Consider the following 16,008-nt stretch of genomic DNA (forward strand, 5'->3'; position numbering starts at 1 on the left):
TCCAGCTTTATTACATAATATTATTCATTTATATAATACAATCACTGTATATAAAAGTTGAAATTTTATCACCATGGAGTTAGAAATGAAACACAATGTAGCACATGAAAAAAGAACTATTTTTAGACACTACATTTTGGATCTTTTGATTTTTTTCACAATGACAAAAACTTACAGATAGGCACAAAAAGAAAAAATACCATGCCACCCTTACCTTCACACCATTACATAAACTACCCTGCTCTATGCTTATACATCACATAAAACTACCCTGCTTATGGACTTCCTATCATAATCTTTTAGCTGCAAGCCATTTGATTTAACTTGCTGACACTTTTATCCCTTAGCAGTTCATATCTGACTTTCAAGAGTACAATTTTCTTCTGACTCACTTTACATCCAAATTCAGCAGAGTTATTATTGCGTTTTTTCATGCAATGTTTTCTATTTTTATACAATGACAGAAATAATTATAAATAAGGATGAAAAATAAAATAACAGATAATTATCCTACTTAAACACTTGCTATAAAACAAAGTTCCACTTACTCAGAACAGGTCACATATCTTCTCTGTATTAAAAATTGGTGCATTTAATTAAAGATAAAATTAGGGGGAAAAAAACTGCTCATCGAATCATACATTGGCCTGGGTTGAAAAGGACCACAAAGATCACCTAGTTTCAAACCCCCTGCCATGGGCACAGTCACCAACTACCAGACCAGGCTGCTCAGAGCCACATCCAGCCTCATCTAGACTATGAACATGGAACAGCTCTCACAAAAAGAACAAAGCAAAACCAACAAACATGTAGAAATATCCTTGGAAAATACTTACCAAAGATTTATATTTCTTTTCCAAAAGCCTAAGTATCACTGTTCTGCTGTAATGTGCATGCTAAAATTACACAGAAGAAGTGGTGTCAATTCCAAATACATGAATTTTAGTTTTGAAACAAGAAAGTCAAAATTATTTCAAATTCTGTCCCATTAAGGATCCTGTGTGCAATATATATTCAACGTACTGAACTCAAGCATGCTTAAACTAATATTATATTCAACCTGGTTCTGTTTGCAGGAGATTAAGATGACCAAAAAAAAAAAAAAAAAAATTGAAAAAGTCCACAGAATGTGCAATAGATCATACAGTAAAAATAATATCAGTAACAAGGCTGAAGTATTTTACATGTTTTACACCGTTGAGCAAATTGTAAATCACAAGTTTAGAAATGACGGACTGCAAAAGACTCTAACATCCACTGGCGCAGACAATTTGCATACCCTAACATTTAACTTACTCTTGAGGAAGAGAGGGACTAGTGACAAAAGTCACAGGATCTAAATGCCTAAAGAAACTCAAGATTTCCTTAATTACAGGTTTTATTACTATAGCTTGTTATCAACGTCCTAGTAGGTCTGTGATAAAAACAGTTAAAACCAAAGTTTTCAAGATTTGTCTGAAATCAACAAATTTGGTGGGTTTTTCTTTTACTTTCTTTTTGCTTACCGTCCACTTTTTAAACCATACAGCCTTGATATCCAGCAGAGCCAAAAAGTAGATGGGACTTAAGAAGTCTGAAGAGGCAGGATGATTGGGATCATGTTTTACTGACAACAGTGACAAGGTACTCTCCACTATTTCCTCCATGTACCTTAAGACATAAATAGGAAAAAAAAAAAACAAAAGCAAAAATCACTTAAATCTGTCAGTAGTCTTCTAAACCAAACCTTAATGTAAATCCTTGCTGTTTAGGTAAAAATTAAATATCAACAATGTTATCTTTAAGTCAATCTTATAAGGACATGGATTCTTTATGTTACCATAAAAGAAATGAACAACAATATTAAGGTGTACTTTCTCAAAATAATTACATATTTCGTAAGCACAAGATGTCACATTTGTTACTTTGCAAAACAATCTGAAAGCTTAATAAACAGTTTAATATCATCCATGGTCACTCCTACGCACCTACCCTATTCTACTTTTCTTCTGTGATTCTATCTCTTTCCACTGACAAGTCATTTGCGCACCCTTTTAAAGTATTTTGCTAACATCACATGCATCTAATTATATGTCAAAAAAAATCTACAAATTGAAAAGCAACAATGAATTATGGAAGGCGACATACTTTTCTGGATAACGAATCCAGGAAGATGGAGCTTCCTTTTGGTATTCATTTAACAGACGAACCTGTTAACAGTGTCAAAAGTTTAAAATTATCCGTGATATTTCAAAAATAACAAAAAAGATAAAAGGCATGAAAAATTCACTTATACCTTTTTAAGTATACGAGTTACTTCTGCATTAGATACATCCAGACCTGATGAAATGCGAAGAGAATATTCTCCAGAAAGGAAGTAAAACTCCAAATGCTGTGCTAAAAAAAACAAAGCAAAAAAACAACCAGCCCAGCCCCATGACAAGAGTGGCAAAACAGACTTATTATACTGTTTCATAGAAGGTAAATGTTTTTTTGGGAAGTACATGACTCATGAATTCAAAAATGTAATTTAATGCACATACCTAAACTTGTATAGACTTCTCTTGTCATATTAAATGGAGATGAAGAGAAGGTTTTTGCATAAAACCTAAGAATTTTCTCCTAAGAGAGAAAAAGCAAGCAAGGTATTACATAGTCATAGAACTGCGTACCAGCACTGCACAATAAACAATATGTAGTGACACTATTCTTAACATACTGTTATCTCTATAGATCTGAAATATATTTTATAAATGAATAGTTTGCTATCACAGAAAGCTCCAGAACCCTAGAAATGTTACCTAAACTGACAGCACCAGTGCAAAGCCTCACTAAAATACAAAGTAGCTGACTGGCAAATATTACCATAATTACTGTTAACACTAATGCTTTTTATGTCATTAAACATGCCAATGACTGTAACTAGCATTAAAACTAAGCAATTGTAGATCTTCCAAATTGAAAGAGTAATACATGACACCAGCTCAGGCAACATTCATTTATTTGAAAAATCACTTTAAAATTCAGAAAAGGAAGGAAAAAAAGGCTTAATTGGCATAATAAATAATCTGAAAGTAGTTCAAGGAGCTACCATATTCTTTACTCTTCATTGCCTGCACCATATTTCTGCATATTATTTTCCCATCATCATAGAATGTAAGCCTGACTTAAATAGGAAATATTAACATGACACGTTTTACACAAGATTTTTGCCAATATTTTGTTTTACAATATTCAAACCTCTTCATCCCTTACTAAAAATATATAAAGGGTATTGTGGTGCCTAAAAATCTACTGAAGTTCTACTGTAATCCTTTAAATCAAGACCTGTTGGAATCATACAGGTCTTTTTTTAGCTTCAAAAACTTCATCTCACAGAATCACAGAATGGTCAGGGTTATAAGGGACCTCAAGAATCATGAATCTCCAACCCCCCTGCCACACGCAGGGCCACTAACCTCTCCATTTAATACTAGACCAGGCTGCCCAGGGCCCCATCCAATCTGGCCTTGAGCACCTCTAGGGATGGGGCATCCACAAGCTCTCTGGGCAACCTGCAATGAGGTCACCCTGCAGCCTTCTTTTCTCCAGGCTGAACAAGCCCGTCTCCCTCAGCCTGTCTTCATAGGGGAGGTGCTCCAGTCCCCGGATCATCTTTGTGGCTCTCCTCTGGACCCTCTCCAACAGCTCTTTGTCTTTCTTATACAGGGGACTCCACACCTGGACAGAGTACTCCATATGGGGCCTCACAAGAGCAGAGTAGAGCGGGACAATCACCCTGTCCCTGATGGCCACCCCTCTTCTGATGGAGATACATTTGACACATACACAAATAACAAGTGCCTTAGGACCTTGCTGGACTACTCATAATACACATGTAACTTCTCGTTCTTTTTCAATACTATTGAATATGGCTATATATCTAATGACTCTGTACAATAAACTAACTTACACTGAATATTTCATCGGGATCTGACAGAGACATCGTCAGGTGCTTACGTAGATTTGGCCAACACTCAGAGCTCAATACATCAGATGGAGGGGCCAAGCACAGCGTCTGCAATGCTTCTTGGCGAACCTGAAGAGTCAGAAAGATACACAACGCAAATCTGTCCAGAGCAACCTTTCAAATAAGTAATTTACAATTTAATTTGGAGGAAGGAAGAACTTGACTTGGCTGTACGACAGATAAGGAGTCCCAAAATACTTCCCCGTGGTGATCAGGGAAAAACACTACGTCTATGAGATGAAAAAAAAATATATATATATATAAAAAAAATATATATACACGTATTATGAAGCAACAAAAACATCTTATAACATTAGATTTTCAATACTAGATGAAAGGACTGTATTTATTTCTATCTTATTTTCTGTTTGTCATCAAGTATTTTGGTACCAGCGAATATATACGAAAAACACCACCACCAAATGCTACAACTGCACTTAGCTGTTCTTTAAAACACCTATAAAGCAAACCAGAAATACAGTTACTAAACAATCTGTATTTTACTGAACTTTCATTGGCTTCATAACCTAAATAACTTTTTTATTTTATCAATGGTTTACGGGCTGGTTCGGCCCGGTTCCGTGACCAGCAGGGTGGAGGGATTCTGCAAAAACTGCGCCTCTAGAAAAGGGAAACAGGGGACCCCAAAATAATTAAAAACAGTGGCAACGATCTGAGGAGAAACAAGCTAATTTACTAAATATGGTATTGGAATGCAAGATAACACACTATAATACAATATAATTAGAATTGAAGCTAATAAATCAAATATGAGAGAGAAAATGTCCGAAAGGTAGATAGGCCTCACCATAACACCGAGGTGAGATAACTAATTTCTAGTCACTTCGTATTACTGAAACCAAATGAAATTTCAACCATATTTAATAGCATCAGACACATTACCAAGGTTTCTAAGAAAATGTGGCTTACATAATCACCATGTTTATACCAGTTTTGCCAAGTTTCAAAATCACCAGCAATTGACTGGAGGTCAGAGACCCAAATTTGCACTGGCACTGACAGAAAGGCAAACATAACTTGAACATTACACGTTCAACTCGGGTTGTTGGCAAATCTGCAGGCATCTCTCTCCTGAGAGGGATAACACAAAGGACAACATGGAACTTATCAAAAAGACCAAAAGATGTGGATGTAGGAAACTAAAGTTCACCTTAAGTCCTTGCATAACAGTTTTTTGTAACTATAAATGCTCATCTATAACACACAAACTCCTGATAAAAAAACTAAGATACTTGCTTCAACTACAGTTTTTGTGCCTGATTGTCATGACGAGTGAAATACTGCATTGCCGTGCACTTACAGCACTGAAGCCAAGACACAAGAAACAAGAGAAGATTCCACTTATGTACATAAGAATGCTTACATAGTAGCCTGTTTTCCAATGTGTCATAAACATTAATTTGTATCAATCTTTTATTTTTTCTCTTAAACTTACTTCCTTAGGCTGAATAGGGTCAAGCTTTTCCACAAGCAGCTGCAATTGTTCTTGACTCATGAATGTATAACTCTGTAATACATATTATACAATGAACATTCATGTATTTTATTAAGCTGAATAACAGAAGATTAAGATAATCAGTCTCTCTGTATCTAATTTACTTCTAATAATTAGAACTTTGAAATGTTGAAATTAATGTTAAATTAGTACAGATGTTAAACATTCACTGAGATTTGGCCAAAGGTAAATTTACAGAAATAAAAACTTCCCTTACAAATATTGCTTTGCTTCACTTAAAAGTTTCCTGTATCTTCATAAAACACCCTATGATAATTCATGAAGTAGTACAGTGAAGCAGTCCAGAAATAAAGTATATGTTATTTGGCTTTTAAAGTAAAATTACAAAATAAATTGAATAAAATACAGCTTTAACTATTCTCTTAGTGTATGCAATATTTGCATTGGTACTTTAGAATGTATATACAGGATTCATCTCCAGTATATGCTATCTAAAGGTCAAACAGCTAGCATAAGCTCAGTACTTCAAAGCATAAGAATGACATTTCATTTATTTTCAACTATATCAAAGATAGGAAGCATTAATCATTCTCTAGGGCTGCCTCTCAATCTCTGCAAGCAGAAATTTTGCAGTATCATGCTTATTTCATAACATAGAGAAAAATGCATTTACTTGATTGAATGAAGAGTCACTGTCGGAATAGTTGTCTGTGCCATAATAACTTTGAGATTTCTTCTTGGTTTCACTATCCAGCTCCTTTTTACACATCCGATCTTCTTCAAACTTGTTAACTAAAGACTCTACCACAACCATCATGACATTCTTCAAGGCATGCATCATTTCTCTGTATCTTCAAAATAAAGACGATTTTCATATTAGAGCATAGAGGTAACAAATTCAAAAAGCACACATAATTAATTAGGTCACTTAAAGTGAATACGGCACATTACTTCAATCAGAATACAGTGGATGAAAAACAACGAAAATAAAAGTCCAAATCCAAAACGAGCAACAAAATATGCAGGTATCCTTCATGAGTCAGGAAACTGTGTTTCAAAATTATAATGAGATTCTCTTTCGCCCTTCTAAAACCATTCAAGGAAACCATCATTAAAATAATCCTACCCAGAGAGGTTCTTAAGCAGGAAGCATGCAAATCCATTTGAGGGGAAGATCTGCGCCTGAGGCAACAGATGAGTTTTAAGTATTATTACTAAGTATTGTTTGTTTTTTTCAGTTCTTTTTCTGTTGTAAGCCTTGAACAGAACCAGAAAAGAACATGCCAACTTGATTCAAGGTCATGAATACAGGTCACAGAATCGCAGAATGGCTTGGATTGGAAGGAATCCCAAGGATCATCAAGTTCCAATCCCAACCATCCACCAACCTCCAGATCTGATACTAAACCAGGCTGCCCGTGGCCCCATCCCATCCAGACAGAGCATCCACAGCCTCTCTGGGCAGTCTCTTCCAACACCTCACCATTCCCTCTCTAAGAACACCTCCCCTAAACATTCCCATGAGCTCAAAACCCTTGTCCCTTGAAAGAAAAAAGACAGATCAAGAAGTAATAAAAATGTAAATTACATGTATATACTCACTGTTTTGATTCACGTGTCTTCTTAGTAACATGTTGGACAAGAGTATCATAGCCAGAAACTTCACTCTGACTTTGAGTAGAAGTACATTTTTCTGATTCTTCTTCAATCACAGAGCCCAGAGTATTATTTATATATTGCCTAAGGTATTTCACAAATTCATAGCTGAAACAAATATCCAAAATTGAAATGCAGCATTACTTTGTGATCATTCTCAAACATTTTTGGTGCTGCATTAACATCTTTCCGCATAGGTATCTTACTTTAAAGTAAGGATTTACAGAGAAATAAACCTCAACTGTGAAAATACAATAAAGACTGATTTTCTTCAATATCCAACATAATCTAGGAAGGAACAGTATCAAATTGTTAAGGTTTTGTAGAGAAAAGCAAAGTATCAAGAAATCTCAAACTTAAAACTGAAAAAAAAAAAAAAAAAACCCAAAACACATTACTTTGATCATCATTAATATATCACTGTCTTATTTTGATTTTATCAAATGCAGATCTGTAACTACTTTGTGTTAGTTACAATAAATTCACAGTAAGAAAAATTCAAACAGAAATCATAGAATCACATCATAGAATGGCTTAGGCTGGAAAGGACCTTAAAGATTATCAAGCTGCATTCTCCAACCACTTTATCACGTAAGCACAGAGGCATAGCTATAAAGTGTAAATAAAAGCAACTCTTACAGATTAGCAGCTCTTGCTTTTTTGGATATATTAAAAAAAAAAAATCACTTTATACTGAAGATACAAAAAAAAAAAAAAGCACAGAAAATTTTATCTTGTATTATGATACATACTTTATCATTGAATTGCCTACCTCAAGTTCTATCAGGTGTAACAGCTCTATTTTTTTTCCTGTTTATTTCCCTTCCTATCTTACTTTTGTTCTAAGGGAAAATAATGGAAATTCATTTGAAGAAAGATGTAAACACATTTATTTACATTCTCCTTCCTTCTAGGCTAGCTTTTCACTTCTGCAATAATGAAATTGCCAAATTCTCCACTTAATGAAAGATTTCATAAAATTTTTTTTTTTTTTTTTTTGAAATAACATTTCCATGGTATACACTTTTGTAGTGACAGCTTTACTCTGACATACACAACAATCACTGAGTTTATGCCTTCTTGAAATCCTAGTATTACATTTTGCACCTTAAAAACATTTTCTAACAAGTGTTTCAGACATCTCAAAAATACTTCTTCACATGCAGAAGTAAGTCGCACTGATCTGGCTACTCTTACAATGGAAGTTCCAGCATGAAAAAAAAAAAAAAAAAAAAAAAAAACTGTAAATAAAACTCCAAGATTTAAATTTTATATGTATCAGAACTGTACCAGCTATTTATACAATAAAAATCTACCAAACCGAAGTTCTTCATTTCTACTACTGCATTTAAACTTCAAATTGATTCAGATTTCTTTTTTATTTGCTTTGTGAGGACCCTGTGTCTCTCTTTTCCACATCACAGTGGAAAAGTCTAAAGCGAGGACTCAAAAACTGGTAAAAATGCTGACACACAATCACTATGAGACAGAAGTAATACTGATGAGAATGCAGATCTGAACAAGGGAAAAGTACATGCTGCTAACAGAGAGCCAGCAGTCCAGATAGATGGTGTAAGTGTCAAGGAGGAAAATTCCTAATGGTTCTGGTCATAAAGTTCCATACAGCCTCGAACATTTCTGAAAACCCAACCATACAACTGTGGCTCATGAATGTGTAAAGACCCCAACACCTCCAGAAACACTCCAGCATCAGAAAGTAATGTTCTCACTGAAGAGAGCATTTGAGAGAATCATTTGACATCCTGCACATTACTTCTACATTAAAACCTGCCTCATGAAAATGAAGGATCTGTTTGTATCCCAGTGTTTTACCATACCAGAAATAATAATGGATGTAGTTTCAGTGTTCAGAATTGGAACACTATTCTTTTACTCTCACCAGTTATAGAATTACCCCCTTTACCCTGATAATTCTTCTAGTAGCTTTTCAGAAAAAAATATTGGCCGAATTAATGTCACGTTCTTCATTTAACTGTACTATGTCCTCTAAATGAAAGCATGCTGCTTACAAAGCACATTTTTAATTTTGATATATCTGTAACAAGCTTTTTACACTCAGGTTTGTCTCAGGTTTGGTGCTCAAAATCTTAAAGACTTCTAACAAATTAAAGGAACTGATACAACTTGTAAAACAAATCTGATATGAACTAAAAATCTATTCTAATGCATTCAGTATCTTGGAAAGATACAAATGGATGAAAGTGTGAAAATGACAGAACAAGAGTTTATGCAAAAATCTCACTATTTGAGTTATTTACTTTTGCACAACTTCCACCACTCACAACACAAAGCTAAAACTACACAAATTTTAGCAAATTCTAGACAGTTCCATTTCTGAGGGGTTAAATACCAGGTAGTCAGCTTTCTCAAGAGAAATCAAGTCACAGCAATCTGGTCCATATTAAAATGTCTTCAAGATCATTTTAGCTCGATATTCCCTTGACTTGTCATAGACACATCCTAAAAATCCTCCACAGTTGAAAAGCAAACATGTTAGAAGTGGAAGTTCATGGAACTACCATGGAAGTTCACATTTGACTTAACAAAAAAATGTGACGTATTTCCATCTTATGCAAAATGTAAGCTTACGGAACAACTTACTGATAAGATATATAAAGGTTCAGTAAACTAAGCCACACAAAACAAACAAATATAGAAGTCAGGTAGCTTTGTAAAATTTTACTTTATTCTGATAAACAAAATTATATTGCCTTGCAAGTGTCAAAAACATCCTGATAGTCTTCAGCTAGGACTTCTTTGAACTTCTGTTTGTATTTGTTTAGTACCATATTAGTGCAAGTGCATTAAGCAGTAACTGAGGAGCTGTTTGTGAGAAATTTACAAAATGCAAACGTAAAAATAAAGTATCACCAAGAGTGGAAAAAATGTCAGAATTCATTGTATTCTCTAAATTAACAGCTCCTGAGATCTGATTACTGACAGGAGTCTCTCTATAAAAAAATGCATGCATGTTCATTCACACATTGATACAAACTGCGAACATTTTCCATGAATACCATGTTCAACATATTTTACCTCCTCCTGAATGTTAAAAATAGCAAAAATATTTTTACTTGTGAAAATTTTCATCAGTTTCCTCCAAATGCAAGAGAATCTCTTCGGCACATTCCACTGACGGAGCCCCAGTGATTTTTTCCTTCACACTTTGCAGCAATTGTCTAAGCATGGACTGTAACAGAGCTTCATCTTCATTTGTAAACTGAGACATCTGTAAGAAGTAAATTAAGAAAAAAGTTATTTCATTGTTTCTTTTATTCTTACCTTAAGATGCAACAAAAACCCTCAATTTCTGTGCCTGTTATCAAAAGCATGAGATCATGCTATAAAAACACCTGACTACAAACAGGAAGTGTTTGATAATGGCTATCTTCCAACAAACTGGAATCAATATAACCAAATCAGTTTTAACGGGTTTTCTGTTATCTTAGTGCAACGTTCTCAATGCATAAAGAAAATTCTGAGCATTTTGCTTTTGTTTGTAACTGTATGAAAACCATCCCATAACTACAAAAGAAAAGAAAAAAAAAGTTTCACATATGACTATCTTGATGAGAAACCCCTAGACGTCTCTCACCTTCTACTCAATACTGTTGCTGCCCAGTCCTGATTTTTGTATCCCTCCACTCAGAGCTAGAGCTGTGCCTATCGTGGAAGGTGCTGGAAGCTTTTGCAAGTAACAACAATCAGGTGAAATTGTCATAAATGTTTTATTTTGCCATGCTATCAACAGCAGAGTGACCTGACAGAGTCCTGCCATTTCAACACTACAGCTACTGTGAAAAACAAAGAGCAGCAGAAGTGGGAAATATATGTTAAGTACACAAGACAGCATTCTAGTTCAATTTTCGAGAGCTGCCAACCAAACAAAACCCCTCAATTTCTAGTTCACTATTTAATAAGCTTAAAATAATGCACAGCTTAAACTTCATCATATGCCAAGGAACGTTTCAAATCCCTAATGCGAGTTCTATTTTATATACTTCCAATCTATTTGAGGAAGAATGATTTAGAGAACTTTAGGAAAAAAAAATGTCAATCAAAAGACACTCCAAACACCTGTGAGTAAACTATATGCACACTTAGAAGTGACAGTGTAATAAATCACTTCCTGAAACTTGAAAAAAAAAAAAAATCAATTATCTAGTTCCAATTTGAGAAGTTACCCTTTATTAAAGGTACAAGGTAGCTGAGTTTGAAGTTCTCTGTGGCAAGTAGTACAGCTGATAAACATTTTAATTTGATCAAACATAATTCAATATCAATGTAACCATCCTACCAGAAAAAGTATTAAAATAAATTAAAAAACAATAATAATAATTCTAATTCTTCGTGATATTCTTGTAACTCCCTGGTTTGCAGTCCCTCTGCCTCAAAAATCACAGTCTCTTGGCATTTAATCAGTCAATTCACTTTAGGTCTGTGCCAACCACTCTCACAAATCTTGTATTTTGACCCTAACATCATCCTAAACCCTTGGAGAAGAAAAACAAAAACAAACATCCAAAACTCCCTCGATATTTTGAGCCAGGAGGCATTTTTAGAAGTGTCATGTTTGAATACCAGTTAGCAACCCCTGCAAAGCACCATTCACATTATTCATGGAGACAGATTATGGAAATACTGCAGTTTTATCTTTTCCTCCCTTTGAAATGTATAATGTGACTTACATAAGCACTAACTTGCTTATCTTAACATTCACTTGTAGCAGTGTGCGGTTTGGGTTATTCAGCAGGCACACTTGCTTCCCTGCAAAATCTGGATTATCACTTCCTAGCTAAAACACACCAAACCCAGTTTGTGCACGTTAGGAAAGTTCAAATTCGTCGCAGTGAAATCACTCCACAACCAAAAAGTCTGTGGGATGATGGAGGAAGTGCCCTGCTGCAGCCTGGGTTTATCCACGCAAAGGGGAAGCTCACAGAAGCCCTTGTCTGAGCAAGACATTGCACACGGACGTTTAGCAACGAACCACCGATTCCAGCCCACAGACACCTCTCCCATTTCTTATCGTCAATCACTTCAACTGCTCATCAGGTTTAGGAGCAACCAGATTTCTCATGACGCGTACACAAACAGCTTTTTCTTTTTCAAAGCGTCGGGAGAAGAGCACACAGCTCACCAGGTTCCCCCCGCACTAAACAGACTAACTAAACAGAACACCCGTCCCCAGTCCCCCTCCCGCACCACCAGTCCCACGCAGCCCCTAGATCCGAGCGGCCCCGCCAGGCCCCGCCACGAGGGCAGGGCCATTCCCAGACCGGAACCGGCCGCCTCCCCGCCCCGCCGCGCACGGAGCCCAGAGCCCCGCACAGTCACCTCGGGGCGGCGATGACCTCCCTTCGCGGCGGCCGCACGTCTCCCCCAGTCGCGGCCCGTAGCAACCGGCGGCGCCCGCTGCCGAGTCTCGCAGGGCCCCTAGCAACATCGCGAGAGTCTCGCAGGGCCCAGCCCGCACCCTGCTGGTGCGGTCGTTGCGTTGGCTGTGGCTGCGTCCAGGTCCTGGCTGGTTAAGAGCTCGGGCCTCTGGCCGCCTTCTCCCTTCGCTCGCCGACCACGGGGCGGGCGGGCAGAAGGGCGGCGGTCCCGGCACGACACGGCCTCCTTTAGCTGTGCGCAGCTGCCCTGCATGGCGTGGTCTCCACGTTGTTGGCCAAACAATGTAAAGGGACAGTGTCCCTTTATGCACATCGACCTTTATTCCTCCCCCTACACACACTATTCCAATGCTGTGACAAAGCACCCACCACCCACGAAACTGCAAGGGAAAACCCAAGGATTGAGTAGCTAGGATGCATTTGTGTGCCAGTGAAGTGGGTGAAGCACTGAGACATGGCTCACTTTGCTGCCTTGTTCTTAGCTGGGTGTGTAAGGGCTCACCTCTGGCAGTCCCCAGCAGCTCCAGCCCTGTGTTGTGCAGCTTAGAGTCATGCAATCATTTGAGTTGAAAATGTAGGAATGGAATGTTGTTTCTGCATCATCAAAATGGGGGAATGGAGTTGGAGAAATAGAGGACAGTGTATTTGTGTTTCGTAACTTGTCCTTAGCTGATGTGAAAAGGTAAAAATAACATATATGCTAGTAGCATATTTTAGAAATACAATTGCTGAATTATGTGATTAATTCTTGCTTGCAAAACTGCAATAGTTTTTAAATGTTGCAAATAGTGTAGGTATGGTATTGTGGACTAGAAAGCATATTGTAAGGCAGTTCTGTTTGGATAAGAGACCCTCAGCAAAAGGAAAACAGACTTAACAAACATCAAAACGGGCAAGGCCTCCACACAAGGCTGGATTGCCTCACTCTGTGGGTAGGTTGAAATGCAGCAGGCAGGCATCAAGATACTCCCGTCTAGCCTCCTTCCAAACTTATCTCTATCCAAGGACAAGCAGATGTCCAGAAATAATGACCAAGTATTGAGTGAGCAAATGTTAAAAGTTAAATAAGTAGTGACTTATGCTTAGCTAGTAAAAATTTGTATTTAGCCAGTATCAGAACATTTAGTTATGCTCAACCAAGAACCAGAACTCAACCAATGGGGAACCATGGGAGTAAGAGATAAGCATTGGGTAATAGGGAATAAAAGATGTAACACTGTTTTCTGTGGGTGCTCCTGCTTGTAGGACACCTGTCATTGCAATTGCAAATAAAATCTGCATTATCAGAGATACCATCCTGATAAATTATTTGGATATTTCCAACAGAAAGGACTTTTAAAGGTCAACTAATCCAGTTCCCCTGCAATGAACAGGGACACCTATGGCTACATCAGGTTGGTCAAAGCCTGGTCCTGCCTGACCTTGGGTGTCTCCAGAGATAGGGTTTCCATCAGCTGTCTGAGCAACTTTTACCATGGGATAGAGGCCTGGGTTCATAACCAGACTGAAGTAAGACAGCTTCAAAATGGGCGCATACCATGATTTTGTCCTACAAATAAATGCAAAGCAGAAAAGAGCAAAGGCATTTTGATGTGATACTGAAACATTTTGAATTCCTAGTCCTTACTGAAAGACATTCTATTTTAGCATGCCTTTACTATCTTACAAAACAACATACTGCAGCTGTAGTGGCATTATAGGAAGTTGTTCTCATTCTACCAGTGATGCTTCCAGAACCCTTTTGTTCCTTTCTATGCACATCCCCTTCGTGTTTCATCCAGCTGCTTTTAGCCACAACAGAAACCTTTCTTCCTGAGCAGAGCTGGCAGATATCAGGTGCCATTTGACATGATCATTAGCGGGCATGCAGACAGATACCTTTGGAGGGTGATGCTCCAGAGTGAGAAATGCTATTCTAAAGTGCATTATATTTACATGAATGAATATCAGCCACATGAGACATTGAAATCACTAAAATTACTCATGTAGATTTCACAGTGGTGAAATTCCACTGCCTCTGATAGCCAAGTAATCTTTCTCAATGCATAAATATACTATAGATGTTCTCTCCCAGCAGTACAAACAGGAAGAACCCTCCTCAGGAAGCTCAGGAAGATATGCAATACAAACAAGTTTTCTTCAGATTTCCAGGTTCCTTAGAACATCAGACTGCTAATTTCAATGATCTTAGAAACTTAGAGGAACAAGCAAATGCATCAGTTCTTCAAAGATGTAGCATATAATCTGAGTTTCAAAATTTGAAATACAACAGGGATGTGAGTAATTTGATTGCTACAGATGTGGAGTCCACAGTACAGGAGAGATGTAAGCCTGTTGAAGTGCGTCCAGAAGATGGCCACAAAAATGACTGAAGGGACGGAACACCTCTCCTTTGAGGACAGGCTGAGAGACCTGGGGTTGTTCTGCCTGGAGAAGAGAAGGATAGGAGGTGATCTGATCTGGAAAGCAGCCTTTCAATACCTACAGAGGAGCTACAGGAAAGAAGGGGATGGAATCTTTAGCAGGGAGATGGCTTCAAGCTTAAAGATTTAGGTTAGATATAAGGAAAAAGTCTTTTACAGTGACAGTAGTGAGGCACTGGAAGAGGTTGCCCAGAGATGTGGTTGATGCTCTGTCCCTGGAGGCTTTCAAGGCAAGGCTGGATCAGGCCCTGGGCAACCTGATCTAGCTGTGCATGTCCCAGTTCATTGCAGGGGAGTTGAGTAGGTGACCTTTAAAGGTTACTTCCAACTCTAAATATTCTAAGTATGATTCTGTGATTAATAAAATTATTTCCTCATATTCCAAAATTTGAATTATTACCTTTGGAAATAGTTTATTCCAAATTTTCCAATACCAGTATTTCAATACCACTCCACTGGTGTGGCCACACCTTAAGTATTTAGTGCACTTTTGGGCACACAGTACAAAAGAATGTAGATCTATTAGAGAGCGTCCAAAGGAGGGCTATGAAGATGGTGAAGGGTCTGGAGAGGAAGATTTATAAGGAAGGGTGGAGGTCCCTTGGTTTCTTGGTTCAGCCCAAAGAAGAGGAGACTGGTGGGAGACCTTATAGTAGCCTATACCTCCTCATGAGGAGAGCAGAGATAAGCACTTGCTTCTCTGCTGACAGCAACAGGATTTGAGGGAACAGCATGGAGCAGTGTCAGGGAAAGGTCTGGGCGCTAGGAAAAGGTTCTTCACTAGACCATGGTTGGGCACTGGAACAGGCTCCCTAGGGAAGTGGAGCTTGATGGAGTTCAAGAAGTGTCTGTACAGTGCTCTTAGACATATGGTCTCATTTTTAGGTGGTCTTATGTGGAGTCAGGCGTTGGACTTGATGATTATTCTGGGTCCTTTACACTGGAGATATTAAGTGTTTCTGTGATTCTGTGAATATATGAACTTTCTGTCAATCTAAAATATTCCTACAGTGTCTCCAGCACAGCCATTCAGAAAGGAGAAAACCA

The 16,008-nt window shown here is 37.7% G+C and overlaps 1 protein-coding gene across 6 annotated transcripts in view; it reads right to left on the reverse strand.

Moving 5' to 3' along the window:
• TBC1D32 (TBC1 domain family member 32) overlaps positions 1-12,739 on the reverse strand; it is a 79,586-nt gene extending 66,847 nt beyond the window's left edge. For 2 of the 6 annotated variants that reach the window (XM_048935684.1, XM_048935683.1), the window contains exons 1-11: positions 12,480-12,737; positions 10,217-10,371; positions 7,068-7,229; positions 6,139-6,316; positions 5,445-5,516; positions 3,932-4,057; positions 2,523-2,601; positions 2,276-2,376; positions 2,128-2,189; positions 1,506-1,650; positions 837-896 (exon numbers count right to left, since the gene is read on the reverse strand). In XM_048935684.1, coding sequence (XP_048791641.1) covers positions 837-896; positions 1,506-1,650; positions 2,128-2,189; positions 2,276-2,376; positions 2,523-2,601; positions 3,932-4,057; positions 5,445-5,516; positions 6,139-6,316; positions 7,068-7,229; positions 10,217-10,371 — 1,140 coding nt within the window. In that variant the 5' untranslated portion in view covers positions 12,480-12,737. Of the gene's footprint in view, positions 1-836; positions 897-1,505; positions 1,651-2,127; positions 2,190-2,275; positions 2,377-2,522; positions 2,602-3,931; positions 4,058-5,444; positions 5,517-6,138; positions 6,317-7,067; positions 7,230-10,216; positions 10,372-12,479 lie in introns of all 6 variants that reach the window. The other 4 variants (XR_007374985.1, XM_048935680.1, XM_048935685.1 and 1 more) reach the window with 4 other exon arrangements.
• Positions 12,740-16,008: the final 3,269 nt, after the last annotated feature.

This window comes from Lagopus muta, chromosome 2 (genome assembly GCF_023343835.1).
Source record: "Lagopus muta isolate bLagMut1 chromosome 2, bLagMut1 primary, whole genome shotgun sequence".
Classification (NCBI taxonomy): domain Eukaryota; kingdom Metazoa; phylum Chordata; class Aves; order Galliformes; family Phasianidae; genus Lagopus; species Lagopus muta.